Genomic DNA, 14387 nt, shown 5'->3' with positions numbered 1-14387 from the left:
AGAAGCCTACTTTTTACCTTGAGCTTTGTAATTGATCTACTTTTGTATTATAAATTAAAAAATGGCAACCACCAGAAAAGCTGCAAAGCAAGGTGAAAAAAGAAGAGATTAATTAGAGCAACCAACAGAAAAGGGAATTACTCCAGAAATATTGCAAAAATTGTTTGAAGAGATGAGAAAGCAGATATATGAATCTGTGAAATTTGTTAAAAGTGAGCTGGTTGTGTTTGAGGAGAGAATGGAAAAAAGAAGAGATGAAAGAAGAAGTTACAAAAAAAAACAATTTGTAGGGTACCTTACAGGAGAAGTTAAACAAATTAATGACAACATGGAAATGTTAGAAAGTAAAACAAAAACAATAAACAGAGATATGGAAAAGGTCATAGACAATCTGGCATTACTGGAATTGAGAGAAAGAATTCTGCCTGAAACTTGGAGCAGTTCCAGAGGATCCGGGAAAAGACACTAGAGAAAAGGTTGTTTAGTCTTTAACAAGCTTTCTGGAATGGGATGAAGATGATGTGAAGGCAGACACTGATAAAATTTATGGAATCAATATGTGATTTGCAAAATTAAAGAATCTACCAAGGGATGTTCTTGTGCGCTTTATCAGAAAGACCAAAGATCAAGTTTTACAGCAGCATTTTACTACCAGACTAAAGATTAATGCAGATGTGATTTTACTTAAAGAAATTCCAATTAGAATACTGCACAAATGGAAAAAGCATTTCTTTTTGACTGACAAACTTAAAGAGAAAAAGACACTATTTTGATGGGATACATTGGAAGGAGTGATCATTTTTAAACAACAGAGGTTCAGATAGAACTCAGTCTGAAAAGCAAGAGAATTTTTAGAAAAGTTTAAAGGGGAGCTGGAAAAAATGCAAATGGAAATGACAAAGGGCACTAACACTCTGGATGCTAAGCAGCCACAAGAAACTAAGGAAGAGACTACCACTTTAGGCTCTACAGGTACTGACTTTTCTAGTTTTTGGCATAAATATGGATTATAAATGCCCAATGTGGAATATAAATGGAGCAAATGCTCCTCAAAGAAGAAAATTATTTCACTACTTAAAAAAATTTAAACAAGATGTAGTCTTTCTGCAAGCAACACATATTAGAAAAAAAGGATATAAAATATTTTATTTGCAAAAATTTGGATGAAGAATTTATTTCAGCAGGAGTTAAAAAGAGAAATGGAGTTTTTTTGTATATAAACCTCAAATTACAACCAGAACTGATATTGACTGATGTTTGTGGTAGATATGTGGAAGTGGAAGCTACTTTGTATGGGGCCAAGACTTTGATAATGGGAATTTATGCTCCAAATGAAGACAAAGTTACATTTTACAAAGGACTTATGGATAAATCAAATGGACTTACCATATGAAAATTGGTGTTTAATGGGGGACTGGAATGGAGTAATTTGTCCACAAAAGGACTGAACCTCTGAGAAAGATATTAAAACAAAGAAGGGAAACTACCAAAAGTTCTTTTTGACATGATGGACAATTTGGAGCTACTAGGAGCTCCAAGTGTGGAGACACAAAAATGGTGATGCAAAAGAATATACTTATTTTCCTGAAAGACACAGATATTTTTTAAGAATTGATATGTTTTAGATATCTAAGAATTTGGCTAATGTTCACAGAGTGGAGATATTGCCAAAGACTTGTTCAGACCATAATCCAGTGACTTTAGTACTTAAAAGGAAAACCACTTCCTTCAGATGGAGGTTAAAAAAACATGATTGCAGAAAGAAACAGTAACGGAAGACTGTAAAAAGAAATTAAAAGAATTATTTGACAATGATCTTAATAAAAGATATAAGAATGGTTTGAGACACAAGTAAAGCTTTTATGAGGGGACATTTCATACAGTATAATAGCAAACTCCAAAAAGGAGAGAAGAGAGAGCACAGGTGATTGTAGATCAGATAAAAATGAAAGAAGAATTAAAGAAATTCCCAAAAAAGAAAATTATTTCACAACAAATTAAACTTTCACAATGGCAGTTGTCTTTGTTAAGAGTAAGAGAAATGGAGGTAAAAATAAATTATGCAAAACAAAATTTGAATTTGCAAATAAACCAGGGACATGGTTGGAATATAAATTGAGGAAAGAAAAAGAGAAAAAAATGATATTAAAACTACAAAATGGAAATACCATAATAACTGATAATTTAAAGATGCAAAAATATTTCATCAATATTACTCTAAATTATATAAAGGAGAAGAAATTTCCCTGGCAAAGGCTGATGTATATTTAAAGAAACAAAAATTACCGAACATTACAGAAAAACAGAAACAATGAATGGACCTATAACAACAAGGGAAGTTTGTGAAGCTATAAAAAAGGTTAAAATAGGGAAAGCACCTGGACCAGATGGTTTATCAGCCTCTTATTATAAACATTTTGAAGATGAACTGCTAGAAGCATTGCAACACATGATGAACTCTATTTTACAGACTGGAAAGATAAAGCTAATATAGCATTAATACCTAAAGAAGGTCAAGATTTGACCTCACCAAAAAATTACTGCCTAATATCATTACTAAATAATAATTATAAGTTATTCATGATGACTTTTGCTGACAGAATGAAGGTGGTTTTACAGGACTTTATTCATGAAGATCAGTGTGGGTTTTTACCTAAAAGACAGCTAAGGGATAATATTAGAAATGTACTTGATATTTAGGAATACTTGTAACAACATAATGAAAAACAAGCAGGATTTTTCTTGATGCAGGAACGGACATTTTGAATTGGACTTTCTTGTTCAAAATTTTGGAGGATATGGACTTTGGTGACAATTTTATCTAATGGGTAAAATCATTTTACATTTCACAAAAGGCACAGATGATTGTGAATGCGGAATTAACAAAACCTTGTGAGATACAGAAAGGGACTAGACAAGGATGCCCCTTATCACCATTGCTATTTATTTTAGCTTTGGAAGTATGAGTAGAGATATAAGGTGAGATGAGAGAATTGCTGGAGTGAAGATTAAAAGAGAAGCGTATAAATTATGGTGTTTGTGGACAACCTGGTGATAACCTTGGAAGATCCTCTAGAAAGAATAGAAATGTTAATGGAAAAACTAAAGGACTTTGGGATATTAGCTGGCTTTAAAATTAACAAACAGAAGATGAAGGTTTTAACAAAGAATATGAACATCAAAAAACAAAAGAAATTAATGGAAAAAACTGGTTTTATGATTGAGAAAAAAATGAAATACTTCGGTATCACTCTGACTAATATGAATTGTATGTTATACCAGAATAATTATGCTAAGACATGGAATGAGACTGGCATGTTAACATGGGAGAAATTACAATTGTCATTGTTGGGGAGAATTTCTGTGATAAAAATGAATGTTTTGCCAAGAATTATGTTTTTCTTTCAAATAATACCTATTTTGTAGACTGATGCCTACAAAGATGTATCATTTAAACAATGGCAGAAAGATATATCTAAATTTGTATGGCAAGGGAAAAAAACAAGCATTAAATATAAAATACCTCAAGATGTAAAGGAACAAGGAGGATTGAGACTGCCTGATTTGAATTTGTACTTTTCAGCCTGCTGCTTAGTCTGGAGGAAAGAGTGGGTTCTGTTGAGAATTAAGAGAATCTTAGAATTAGAATGGAACGATCTATGGTTTGGATGGCATGGTTTTCTAGATTTTAAGAATCATTATATTAGAAGTGCCATATTGAGAATATGGAACAAATATAATCCCAGACTGTGCCTGAAAATGCTCAGCACAAGAAGTATTCAAAGTGAATATTTGTAGCTCAGGACTGAACTGTGGAGTCCTTGGTGCTCTCTGAGCCTTGTTGTTTTCTTGCAGATGTTTCTTTGCCAGACAGGCAACATCTTCAGTGCAAAGGAGGAGTGGGCCTTGCTCTCTGTTTAGATACCATGGTTTGTCCAGCTTGTGTTGGTGGAGGTGTTCTCTTTTTGGGAGTTGCTTGATTGAGCTGTTGTTTGCTGCTTGGTTGATTGACTGAGTTAATAGTTCCTTGATTAGGGTGTATTGTGCTGTTTGATTGTTCATCTGGTGTTAATCTTAGTGATGATCTTTGCATATCTGTGTGTTGATTGCTGGCGAGGAGGTGTTCTGGTCTTTTGGCTTTTCTATTGTCTCTTTTGAATGATATGTAAATGTTGTTTACCTATATGTGTCTGTTGATGGCTGCTTTGTTTGAGTGCCAAGCTTCCAGGAATTCTCTAGCATTTTTGGAATTGGCTTGGTTTAGGATGCTCAGTTTCCCAGCTGAAGGTATGGTTAAGTCCGTCCATGTGTTGTGAGATTAAGGAGTTTTCACTGCTAGTTGGTGTTTGTGGATGCGCTCTGCTAGTCTTCTGCCTGTCTGTCCTACGTAGTGGCTGCTACAGTCCTTACATTGTATGTTGTAGATAATTCCTGTTTTTTCTTCTTGGGCTACTGGCTCTTTTGGGTTGCTTAACATGTTTTGAAGAGTTTTAGTTGGTTTATGTGCTACGGTGATGCCATGTGGTTGTAACAGTCTGTTGGTAGTTTCTGAGATGTTTCTGATGTATGGCAGTGTTATCCTTTTCATGGCTTCTGTTGGTTGGGTTGTAGTAGGTTGCGTGGTTAGGCACTTTTTGAAAAAGTTGAGGGGGTATCCATTTTGCTGGAAGATGCTGTATAGATGATCTGTTTCCTTTTTCTGGCGTTCTGGAGCTGCAGCAACCCAGAACCCTCAGTGCCTGCTGAGAGCTAAAAATTATCACATTTCCCCCAGCAACTGATGTTTTTATTTGAAAAAAATGTGCAAGTTAAACATAATGTCTATTTATTGTCTTGGTTAGATTGTCTGCTAAGTTGTCAGATTCTTTTCTCACTGAAATTCAAATGGCTTCACATTGTGAAAGAACTTCAGAGTGAGTTAAAAGAAATTGACTACGTAAGATAACACATATCTAGGTCACGTCTAGATGATAACATTTTTAGTTAATTATCAGGATGTCATTCCTGCCAGCAAAAGGCTAAATCTATTCTTCCAGTTTTAGTTCTTCCTTTAGGTATCTCTATTAGTAAGATATGTTAAATTGTGAAATAAATGAGACTTATGCAGTGATGTTCAGAATATAATAGTAAAATAATTGTTCATGCTATTGTGAAATTAGCTGCTATTTTCCACAGGAAAAAAAACCTCTCAGACGTAAGATCACATGGTGGGACTTTTTAATTACATGTATTTATATCCTGAAAATGTCTTCTCCTCAACCATTTTCATTCCATTTTGAAATGGAAACTAATTTTAAAAAATGACATGTTCTCTCATTGCTTTCTGGATTATCTTTTTTATTCTTTTGCTTCAAAGGTAATGCTTAGATTTTCTATCATGGCTTGTCCAAAGAAAACTCATAATTCTCATAAATTACTTTCATAACCTCCAATTACATTTTCTTTTGTTTTTACAGACTGTGTGTGCCATAGGTCAGTCTTTTTACAGGGAAGACATTTTAGCTACACTACTGTAGCTGCACACTACAGTAAAAGCAGCTTTAGAATTAGATACAAACTAATGTTACTTTTGGTAGCAAAAACAGGGTTAAATTAATTATTCCCATCTATAAAACACTAGGATATGCTACAGTATTTATAGTCCTAAATACAGCATAATGTAAGTTGCTGAACATTTCTTGCAGTGCACCTCAAACTTGGCAATCATTAAATAACTATTTGCTACCTTTTCAAGATACCCCCAATCTCTGCCTGAAGCTCTCACCTCATTCTTCCTAATGATAGTACCACTGTTGTGTGTGCCATCTGGGAAGACACTATGTGTGGAACATTAAACATGAATAAGTCAAATCTTCTTTAAATCTCCTTAATGTAGTAAACAGTGTTATATCCTGTGATCTACATGCTGAATGAAAAATTCATGTAGTAGTGAATTCCATGGGATACTTCCAGTCCAGTTCATCACAACATTCCAAACTTCTCTCTATCCAACCTTTTCTTAGTTCCTGGCTCTTTCATCAGAATTGTGGTGATGACTGCCTAGTTGTTGGGTGGTGCAGTCTGAATATGAAGAATCTGCCAATGCTCACTTGGATAATCTTAATGTAGTTTGTGGTAGTTCAGAATATGATGCCACACACACACACACACACACCGTACCCTGCTTTGAGTAGTCCTTCAGATCAGAGTGTGCAATCGAGGGCAGAGAACATCACAGGAAATGGACATACGATAATGCATAAATGTCTCCTGGTAATACTTCGGCTACCAGTTCGGCAATGCATTGGTACTGTACGGTAGATGCATGTATTAATGGGACTGCTTCCAACAATACATTGCACTGATGTATGTCTTTATGAAATGCTTTAACAGGAGTTGGAGAAAGAGCGAACTGATCTTATAGAAGATGTGACAGCTAACAAAAGGAAGATGAAAGAACTGGAAGATAACTTGCTGTATCGACTGACAAGCACACAAGGCTCTCTGGTAGAAGATGAGAGTCTCATCACTGTACTTAGTAACACAAAAAAAACAGCAGACGAGGTGACCCAGAAACTGCAAATATCAGTTGAGACTGAAGTACAGATTAACTCAGCTAGGGAGGAATACAGACCAGGTGAGATGATTCTCCCCCTCCCAGGCTAATGATCAAAACTGTAATTATTGCTTGGACTGTAGCATGTTGAGGGCCAAAATTAGCCAGGCCCAAAAGCTATTTTGAGGAAGATTGGGGGATGGGGGAGCTTTAATGGATTCATGACAATCTCCTTGCAACTTTCCTTATTCATAGGAATTAAGTGAGGAGGAGAATTGGGGCTCCTAGTACTGCGGCATTCATCTGTTGTCACTAACAGACTAAATACAGGGGAATAAATCTCTAATATCTAAAATTTTGCAAGAAAAAAAAACCTTCTGTAAGTGAGGAATGGCTCTTACTGAGTAGTAAGTTGTAACAATGAAACAGGTGGAGTTGGGAGCTGACAGTACAGTTTTGAATATTGAGATGAATGCAGTGCAGTGATGTCACAGAAACAAAAGTGTTGGGGGGGGGGGATATCTGTTTTTCTTATGTAAATAGAAAGTGATTCCAGTGCACAAAAGCTTTTTAGTTATTTATCATCAGACACTATTAATAGTCAGTATGGGATATTACCATTATGGATTTAATAGGATGCTCTGGTTTTATATCTCTGTTGATCAAACCCAATCTTGTTTTGTTCAGTTGCTACCAGAGGCAGCATTCTCTATTTTCTGATAACTGAGATGAGTATGGTAAATGTCATGTATCAAACTTCACTTCGACAGTTTTTGGGCCTGTTTGATCTTTCACTTGCAAGGTAACTATGATTATCTCAAATTTTTCACATTTGGGATTAACAACAATTGGCAGAGCTTTCAGAAAGCTGAAATGATGTGATATAGCCATCATTATTTAGAATCTGCAAACCCATTGTTAATCCCATAGTTTGAGAACAGGTTCTGCATTTTTTGAAGCATACAAAAATCTAAGCTATTTGATCAGAAACAACAGTGGGATAAGAAATACTTGCATATAATGTGACCCAGAGTACCTCTTGTTTTATTTCTTGGCTCTACAAAATTGTTCTACCTAGCAGCTTTCCCCAAAACTACATGTTAGTTTTTGCCATTGGTTCATTACATAATTTTATTTATAATTTAATATGCATAAAATGCCTCAATTTTTCATTGTAGTCCTTGCATGCAGTTTCCCAATCTAATAACCATGCTATGAAGGAAAAGGAAAGGGAGGACATTAGAGAAGAGAGTAAATATTGGAGCAGAAGCTTCTTCTCTGCCCCCTGGATGGGGCCATGCATGTCTCAGTTCTAACTTTTTGTTTTTGACGCATTAAAGCTCTTTGTATCTTCTCCTCTGTCACACATGGTGTCATATCGGTCTTCCTTTCTTGGAGCTAAGGAACATAGCCTTCCAACAGCCTTAAGTCACCTGGCTGATGGAGAAGGAAAGAATGTTCTGCCCTGGGGAACTTGAGAAGAAAAAAGTAGCAGACTGTCTTTTCTTTAGTGATTTCTAATGAAATTCTCATTTTAAGTAAATTTCTGATTATAATTCTTAAGCCTCTCCAGGGACTTTATTGGCTCAGAGATGAGCGGGCTTAATGAAATAAAAATCCTACACACAATTGAAATACTCTCTTTTGTTATGTGTTGACATACCAAGCACGAGCTACGTTCAAAAGATTCATCTTGAATTCTCTAAAAGGGCCAGAGAATGAGAGAGTACTTCAGAGGAAGCTGAATATATAATAAGTACTCTAGAGAAATTGGGCATTGAAGAGATTGGAAAGCATCAAGTCAGAAGTAGTTTCCCAGGAGAAAGAGGAGGTTCTTCCTGTATGCAAAAGTGGGAAGAAGTAACTGCTTTTGTCTTTGCAATGAGATGTCTAGATGCTGAACATATCACTTGCTTCACTTTGAGGTGTATATTTCCAATAAAGCTGAAGAGAATGTATAGCCTACTGTAGCTTTGCCCCACCTGATGCACTTCAGATACTTTGGATTACAATTCTCATAAATTCCCAGCCAGCATGGTCCTTGGAACACACTCGCTAGGTCTGTCTAATGCTATATTAGAGAACTGTGCTTGGCTTAGCGTTGCCAGTAACTCACAACCAAGTGAAAGGGTAAGAAAGCAGGAATTACTAACAAGCTGATCTCTAAGATTACAAATACTTCTTTTAGTGTTAGCTTGACTTTATTTATTTATGGGAATTTATATGGCTGCCCAACTTGAGCAATTGAGATTCTGGGTCCCGCCAGATGACATTGCTTCAGGGGAGGGACCCTAAGTGTGCCCATTGTACTACAGCATGTGGGATGGCAGACAGCACTGGGGACAGGCAGTCCTGTAAAGAACCCAATCTTTAGAGATGATAACCAGCACCTTGACTTGCACCCAGAAACATTTTGGAGCCAGAGCAGCTCATGAAGTAATTATGTTCATGGGCATACCAAGGTGCACCCCTAACTACCTACACTGCTGCCTTCTGGACCAATTGTGGCTTCTGGATGGTCTTCATGGGCAGCCCTATGTAAAGCACATTGCAGTAATCCAATTGAGAGGTGACTAAGTTGTGAATGACAGCAAGTAGAGCCTCCAGATCGAGGAGGGGGTACAATTGGTGCACAAGGCATTGTGCAAAGACCTCTTGGCCACAGCTGCCATCTGCTCTCCCAGCAAGGGCTATGGGTCCAGGAGAACCCTGAAATTGCACAATGGCTCTGAGAAGGGGAGTGCCACCCTGCTCCCCCAGAGTTAAAGATGGAAAATCTGCAGTTCTGGGATTTGGAGGACCCAAATTGCTTAGAGCAATACTTTGGAGATGCTTTATCTATAACAATTCTCCCTATCCTGTCTGTCCATTCCGCAACAGCCTGCTCAAGATCCCACCCCCATATGAGATGAGGGCAATCTGGGCTAGGCCCTCCCAGTAGCAGTCACTGCATTATGGAAGGAAGGCAGAGAGGGAGGACTGGTAGGAATAAAGATCAAGGGAGTCAGTTGTATGAAGCTAAAATACCTTTCAGTCTGTCAGAAAGGAGAGTGAACTCCCAGCAGTCCAAACAGTGCTAGCCAGTTGGATAATATTGATGGAACAGTATTAAATGTCATGTTGAATTTGCCTCAGCAACTCTGTTTGCTTCTGCAGTAACTCAGTATTATTAAGTATACCTTGAAAATGCTTTATTCTTGTGTGCTTTTACCCTTTCTAAAATCTTTGCCCTAAAGGCACTAGATTACTCTTTTATCCCCTCCCTTTCTTTTGAATAGGTCTGTCAAGAGCCCAATTACAAGCAAAAGAATAGCAAATATCATTGAGCATATGACCTATGAAGTGTATAAGTATGCCGCACGAGGGCTTTACGAGGAGCATAAGTTTCTGTTCACGTTGCTGCTTACCTTGAAGATTGATTTGCAGTGGGGCAAAGTCAAACATGAGGAGTTTCTAACACTGATTAAAGGTCATAGCAAGTACATAAAATACTTCGTGTTTGGTTCTGTGCTGTTTTCTCCTTACCTGTACAACACAATTAGCAGAGATGCACCATGCTTCACATGGTGGGCCCTGTCTGCCACTTGATTGAATATTGAATTTGTTGATCTGGTAAGCCGTGTACACTGCAACCTGCAAATTTTGTGACTTTTTGGTTTAAGCTTCTAAATGAAATTCAATGTATGAAATTCAATTCCATGCAGAGTTGGCAGCGTATTCTTGAATCCCAACATAGGTGTGTGAACTCCCTTTGGTTTAGGGGGGGGGGGCGGGGGGTTAGTAGCTCTTTTCTACTTTTTTTTTTAAATAACAACATGTATTTCCAGGTGGTGCTTCTTTGGATCTGAAAGCTTGTCCTTCTAAACCAGCTAAATGGATCCTGGATATGACTTGGTTGAACTTGGTGGAGCTCAGTAAATTGAGACAATTTTCAGATGTTCTTGACCAAGTAGGTACCAGTAGGAGTTGGTAAATTTTGTTTTTGCACTTAGTTTCAATTGACAGTTTAATGGATTTCAAGGTAATGGAAACTTATAAAAACAATTTCCTAACCTGCCTCAGATATACTATCTGGCACATGTAGAACCTGAAGAACTGATGTTTCAGAAACCAATGTTCTGAGATCATTACTGAAAATACTTTATTACCTGTAGTGATCAATTTCATCTCTAGTGGTGATGGTACCCATAAACAAGCCAGCCAGCCTTGGTTCAGATCCAAAGGCTATTTCTGTAAATACCCTATTTATGTGGAACAAATCAACTCTGTAAATCTAGTGTAAAAACTTGCTGGTAAAATGCTTGTTGAAGTATGCCTAGGATAAAAATCCTCCTATTACATTTTGGAGCAAATAAAGCTGCACTGGATAGTGTATAGTTCATTACAGTTAGAACTGTAGGAAGTTATCAGGAAGTTAATATTTGCAGGTCCCCACCCCCGAGGGTAAACAAGCTGCACAAGCACAGTTTTGGCTTCTTTAGCAACCATTGTTAAAAAAGCCAAGGAGGCACAGAACTCCCTGGCTGGATGGGAGGGGGTGGCTCTTCAGTGGGCCAGTTAAATCTTAACAGCTCACTGAAGGTCACCAACCATCCAAAGACTCTTCTGTGTGACACAGAATGTTCATATAGGGGTTTTCTTCCATTTTCCTATGGAAAGCACTCTGTCCTGCCAGATCACCTTGATCTACTTCAACAGTAGACTGGCCCCAAGATGGTCACTCCAACATGAGATATGTCCTCAACAAATGATAGGCAGGCTGTCTCTGAACCAGGAAAAAGGGACTGTGTTGATGACTCCTATGGAATATGATACTCTCTTTGTATTATATTATCAGATCTCACGAACAGAAAAACAGTGGAAAATTTGGTTTGATAAGGAAAAACCAGAAGAAGAACTTGTTCCCAGTGGCTATGACCAAGCTCTGGACTGTTTCAGACGTCTCCTCCTTGTTAGGTCTTGGTGTCCTGATAGAACGATTGCTCAGGTAGGTATATATTGTATGCTTTAGGTTAGACTGTTCTAACCTGAACTTTGAATGTTATCTATGAAAGTTTTAATAATAGAATGGTGAAGGGTATTTTTGTGGTTGTTATGCATCACATATACACTTCTACACATACACAAACCCAATTCCAATTCCAAAAATGTCTCTAGCTGAGTCATTTGAAGGGAAGACTACTTCATCTTTCCCATATGTACATTCATGGAGCTGCCATTTTACTTCATTCTTCTTCTGTTGCTACCGAAGCAATACTTGTAAGATATATTTTAGTTCCTCCAGACTCTGGAGAAGATAGCCCCAAAAACAACATGGATTTAAAACATACAAGATTTAGAGATCAAAGCCAGCAAAGCCACCAACTGAACTTTCCTGGTTGTCTTCAAAAGTAGCTTCAAATAAAGTGCGTTGCAGTAATTCAGCCTCAAGGTAATGAAGGTATGAGCAATTATTGCCAATACCTCCCACTCCAAAAAGAGCCACAATTGGTACTCCAGCCAAAGACAAGCAGAGTTTCCCCAGGCTAGGATCTCCCCTTGCTGATCAAGTAGAAGCCATGAACCCACGGCAAAGGTCAGCTAGAGTGGCGAAGCTCAGGGTGGCAGGGGTCTCAGGGTGTGGGGTGGCGAGGGCCAAAAGGGCATAGATGAGGGGGAGATAGGCGGGTGGGGGACTTGAAGCGCTTCTGCAGTTGTTAAGTGTGGCCAAGCATCCGAATTTTGATCATATGACTGTGTGTCCTGTTAAACTAAAAGGCAGCCAGACAATATAAAAGGAACTCTTTTATTCAACAACTATTTACATTAACAGCAGTTCTTAGTAAGAAAGATCATTACGTCCATCCAGGCAAGGATAAGTAACCAGGTAAGTCTGTATAACCGAGGGCGGCAGCAGTTCTGGACAGTACGGCGAGATGAGGCTCTGGGCTGGAAGCAAGAGTGAGCGCGGCTGAGGTGGAAACCCCAAACTCGGAGCTGGAAGCAAGGCTGGATGTACCTAAGGCAGCAGGACTTGACTCGAAGCTGGAAAAAAGACTAGCTGCTGATGGAGCAGCAGGACTTGACTCAGAGCTGGGACTGACTCACAACTGGAGTATCGGGATTGGACTCGAAGCTGGAGGCAAGATGAAGCACGGTGGAAGCAACACAACACGGCTTGGATCCAAAGGCACTACCCGACACAGCAGGAGCAGTGAAACCTGGAGCTGGGAATAAGGCTGGACTTGGCTCGAGCAGCGAGATGCGGCTGGGGTCTAGAGACAGGGCTGAACCTGGCAGGAACAACAGCATGAGGCTTGGGTCTGGAAGCAGGACAGAACTTGGCTGGAATGGCAGGTTGTGGTTGGGATCTGGCGGCAAGATCGTTCTTGGCTGGAATGACAGAAAGCGGCTGGAACCCAGAGGCAAGGCTGGACTTGGCAAGAGCGGCCAGACGGGGTTTGGCTCCGGAAACGAGGCTCGACTCGGCTGGAGAAAGGAGCAAGAACAGAGGATTCTCAGAAGCAGGAGAAGCTGGCAATGATTCTGTATTGGCTACAGTTGAGGCTTCACTTCCTGGCAAGGTTTCTTCCGTATGTTCTGGCAGCTCAAAGGATTGGTTGTCTCTGGCAGCTTGCTCTTTGCAGTGGTGCCTTTTTATCCCATCCTTTTTGTGCTGTTTCTTCTCGGTAGCCAATCAGACTGCTTTTTGCCAGACTGCTTTTTTCTCTGCTCTTCTCTCGTGAGCACTGATTGGAGGATTTGAACCTTCCTCCGAATTCTGCCCAATCAGACTCTAAACTTTCCCGCTCTGCTGAGTCACTTTGGGTTTCTGTTTCCTCAAAACCTTCCCGGTAAGTTTCATTTTCACCTTGTGATTCAGCATAGGTTTCATTTTCCGAGTCTGATGCAGACTCAACCCTTACACTGTGGGGGTGCTGCAACAATTGTAGCTTTGGGGACCAGTCATAAGTCTATTTTTTTCAGCACCATCAAATGGTTGCTGAACAAATGGCTGTGAGTCAAGGACTACCTATATCCTGCAAATTCTTCCCTAACTGTGCCTCCAGAGCCCCTGTATTCTTCCTTTTAAATAAATGTAAAACCTTAATATATATATATGTATATGTATATATATCTTTTTTTTAAAACTAGGCTAGGAAGTACATTATGGATACCATGGGAGAAAAATATGCAGAAGGGGTCATTTTAGATTTGGAGAAGACTTGGGAAGAATCTGATCCACGCACACCTCTCATCTGCTTCCTGTCCATGGGCTCCGATCCTACTGATTCAATCATTGCTTTGGGGAAAAGGTTGAAAATTGAGACACGATACGTTTCTATGGGCCAAGGACAAGAGGTCCATGCACGTAAACTTCTGCAGCAAACTATGGCTCATGTAAGGCAAATTTTCCATGCTAATTTGATGTAGGCCATTAAAACATTTTAGAATATTATCAATTACTAGCAGAGATTAGTTAAGCATGAACTTAGCGTAACTAATAGCTAGTGTATGGAGCACCATTTCTCCTTTTATTTCTAAAAAGCAAAATAAGATTATTTCTAATCAGTAGCATTCTGAAAAATAAAAAAAATATATCATTATGATATTAAATCAATAGCTCTATATAATTTGATTCACAAACTTTGCTAAATTCAAGGCACAATCCAATGCATGTTTATATTTAGGAGCAGGCAGCAATATAAAGTATATTGCTTGTGTGACACATGTTTATGTTGCAGATAAATTGAGTTGTCACTTTGTTGAATTTCATTTTCAAAATAAAACTGAATATTGTTGGTGATTTTGAGGGAGAAATTGTGCTATCTGGATGTGTATATGGTAGTGTTCATCCTGCCACTAAAAGCCA

At 38.6% G+C, this 14387-nt stretch overlaps 1 protein-coding gene across 1 annotated transcript in view; it reads left to right on the top strand.

Annotated features, from left to right (window-relative positions):
• Positions 1–14387, top strand: part of DNAH5 (dynein axonemal heavy chain 5) — a 188125-nt gene that overhangs the window by 160071 nt on the left and 13667 nt on the right. The window contains exons 66-71 of the mRNA XM_063299935.1: positions 6373–6616; positions 7223–7337; positions 9814–10004; positions 10363–10484; positions 11373–11522; positions 13670–13915. Coding sequence (XP_063156005.1) covers positions 6373–6616; positions 7223–7337; positions 9814–10004; positions 10363–10484; positions 11373–11522; positions 13670–13915 — 1068 coding nt within the window. The remainder of the gene's footprint in view (positions 1–6372; positions 6617–7222; positions 7338–9813; positions 10005–10362; positions 10485–11372; positions 11523–13669; positions 13916–14387) is intronic.

Source organism: Candoia aspera, chromosome 3 (assembly GCF_035149785.1).
Source record: "Candoia aspera isolate rCanAsp1 chromosome 3, rCanAsp1.hap2, whole genome shotgun sequence".
Taxonomy (NCBI): Eukaryota; Metazoa; Chordata; class Lepidosauria; order Squamata; family Boidae; genus Candoia; species Candoia aspera.
The sequence above is the reverse complement of the archived record's forward strand: the minus strand, read 5'-3'. Positions and strand labels throughout refer to the sequence as shown.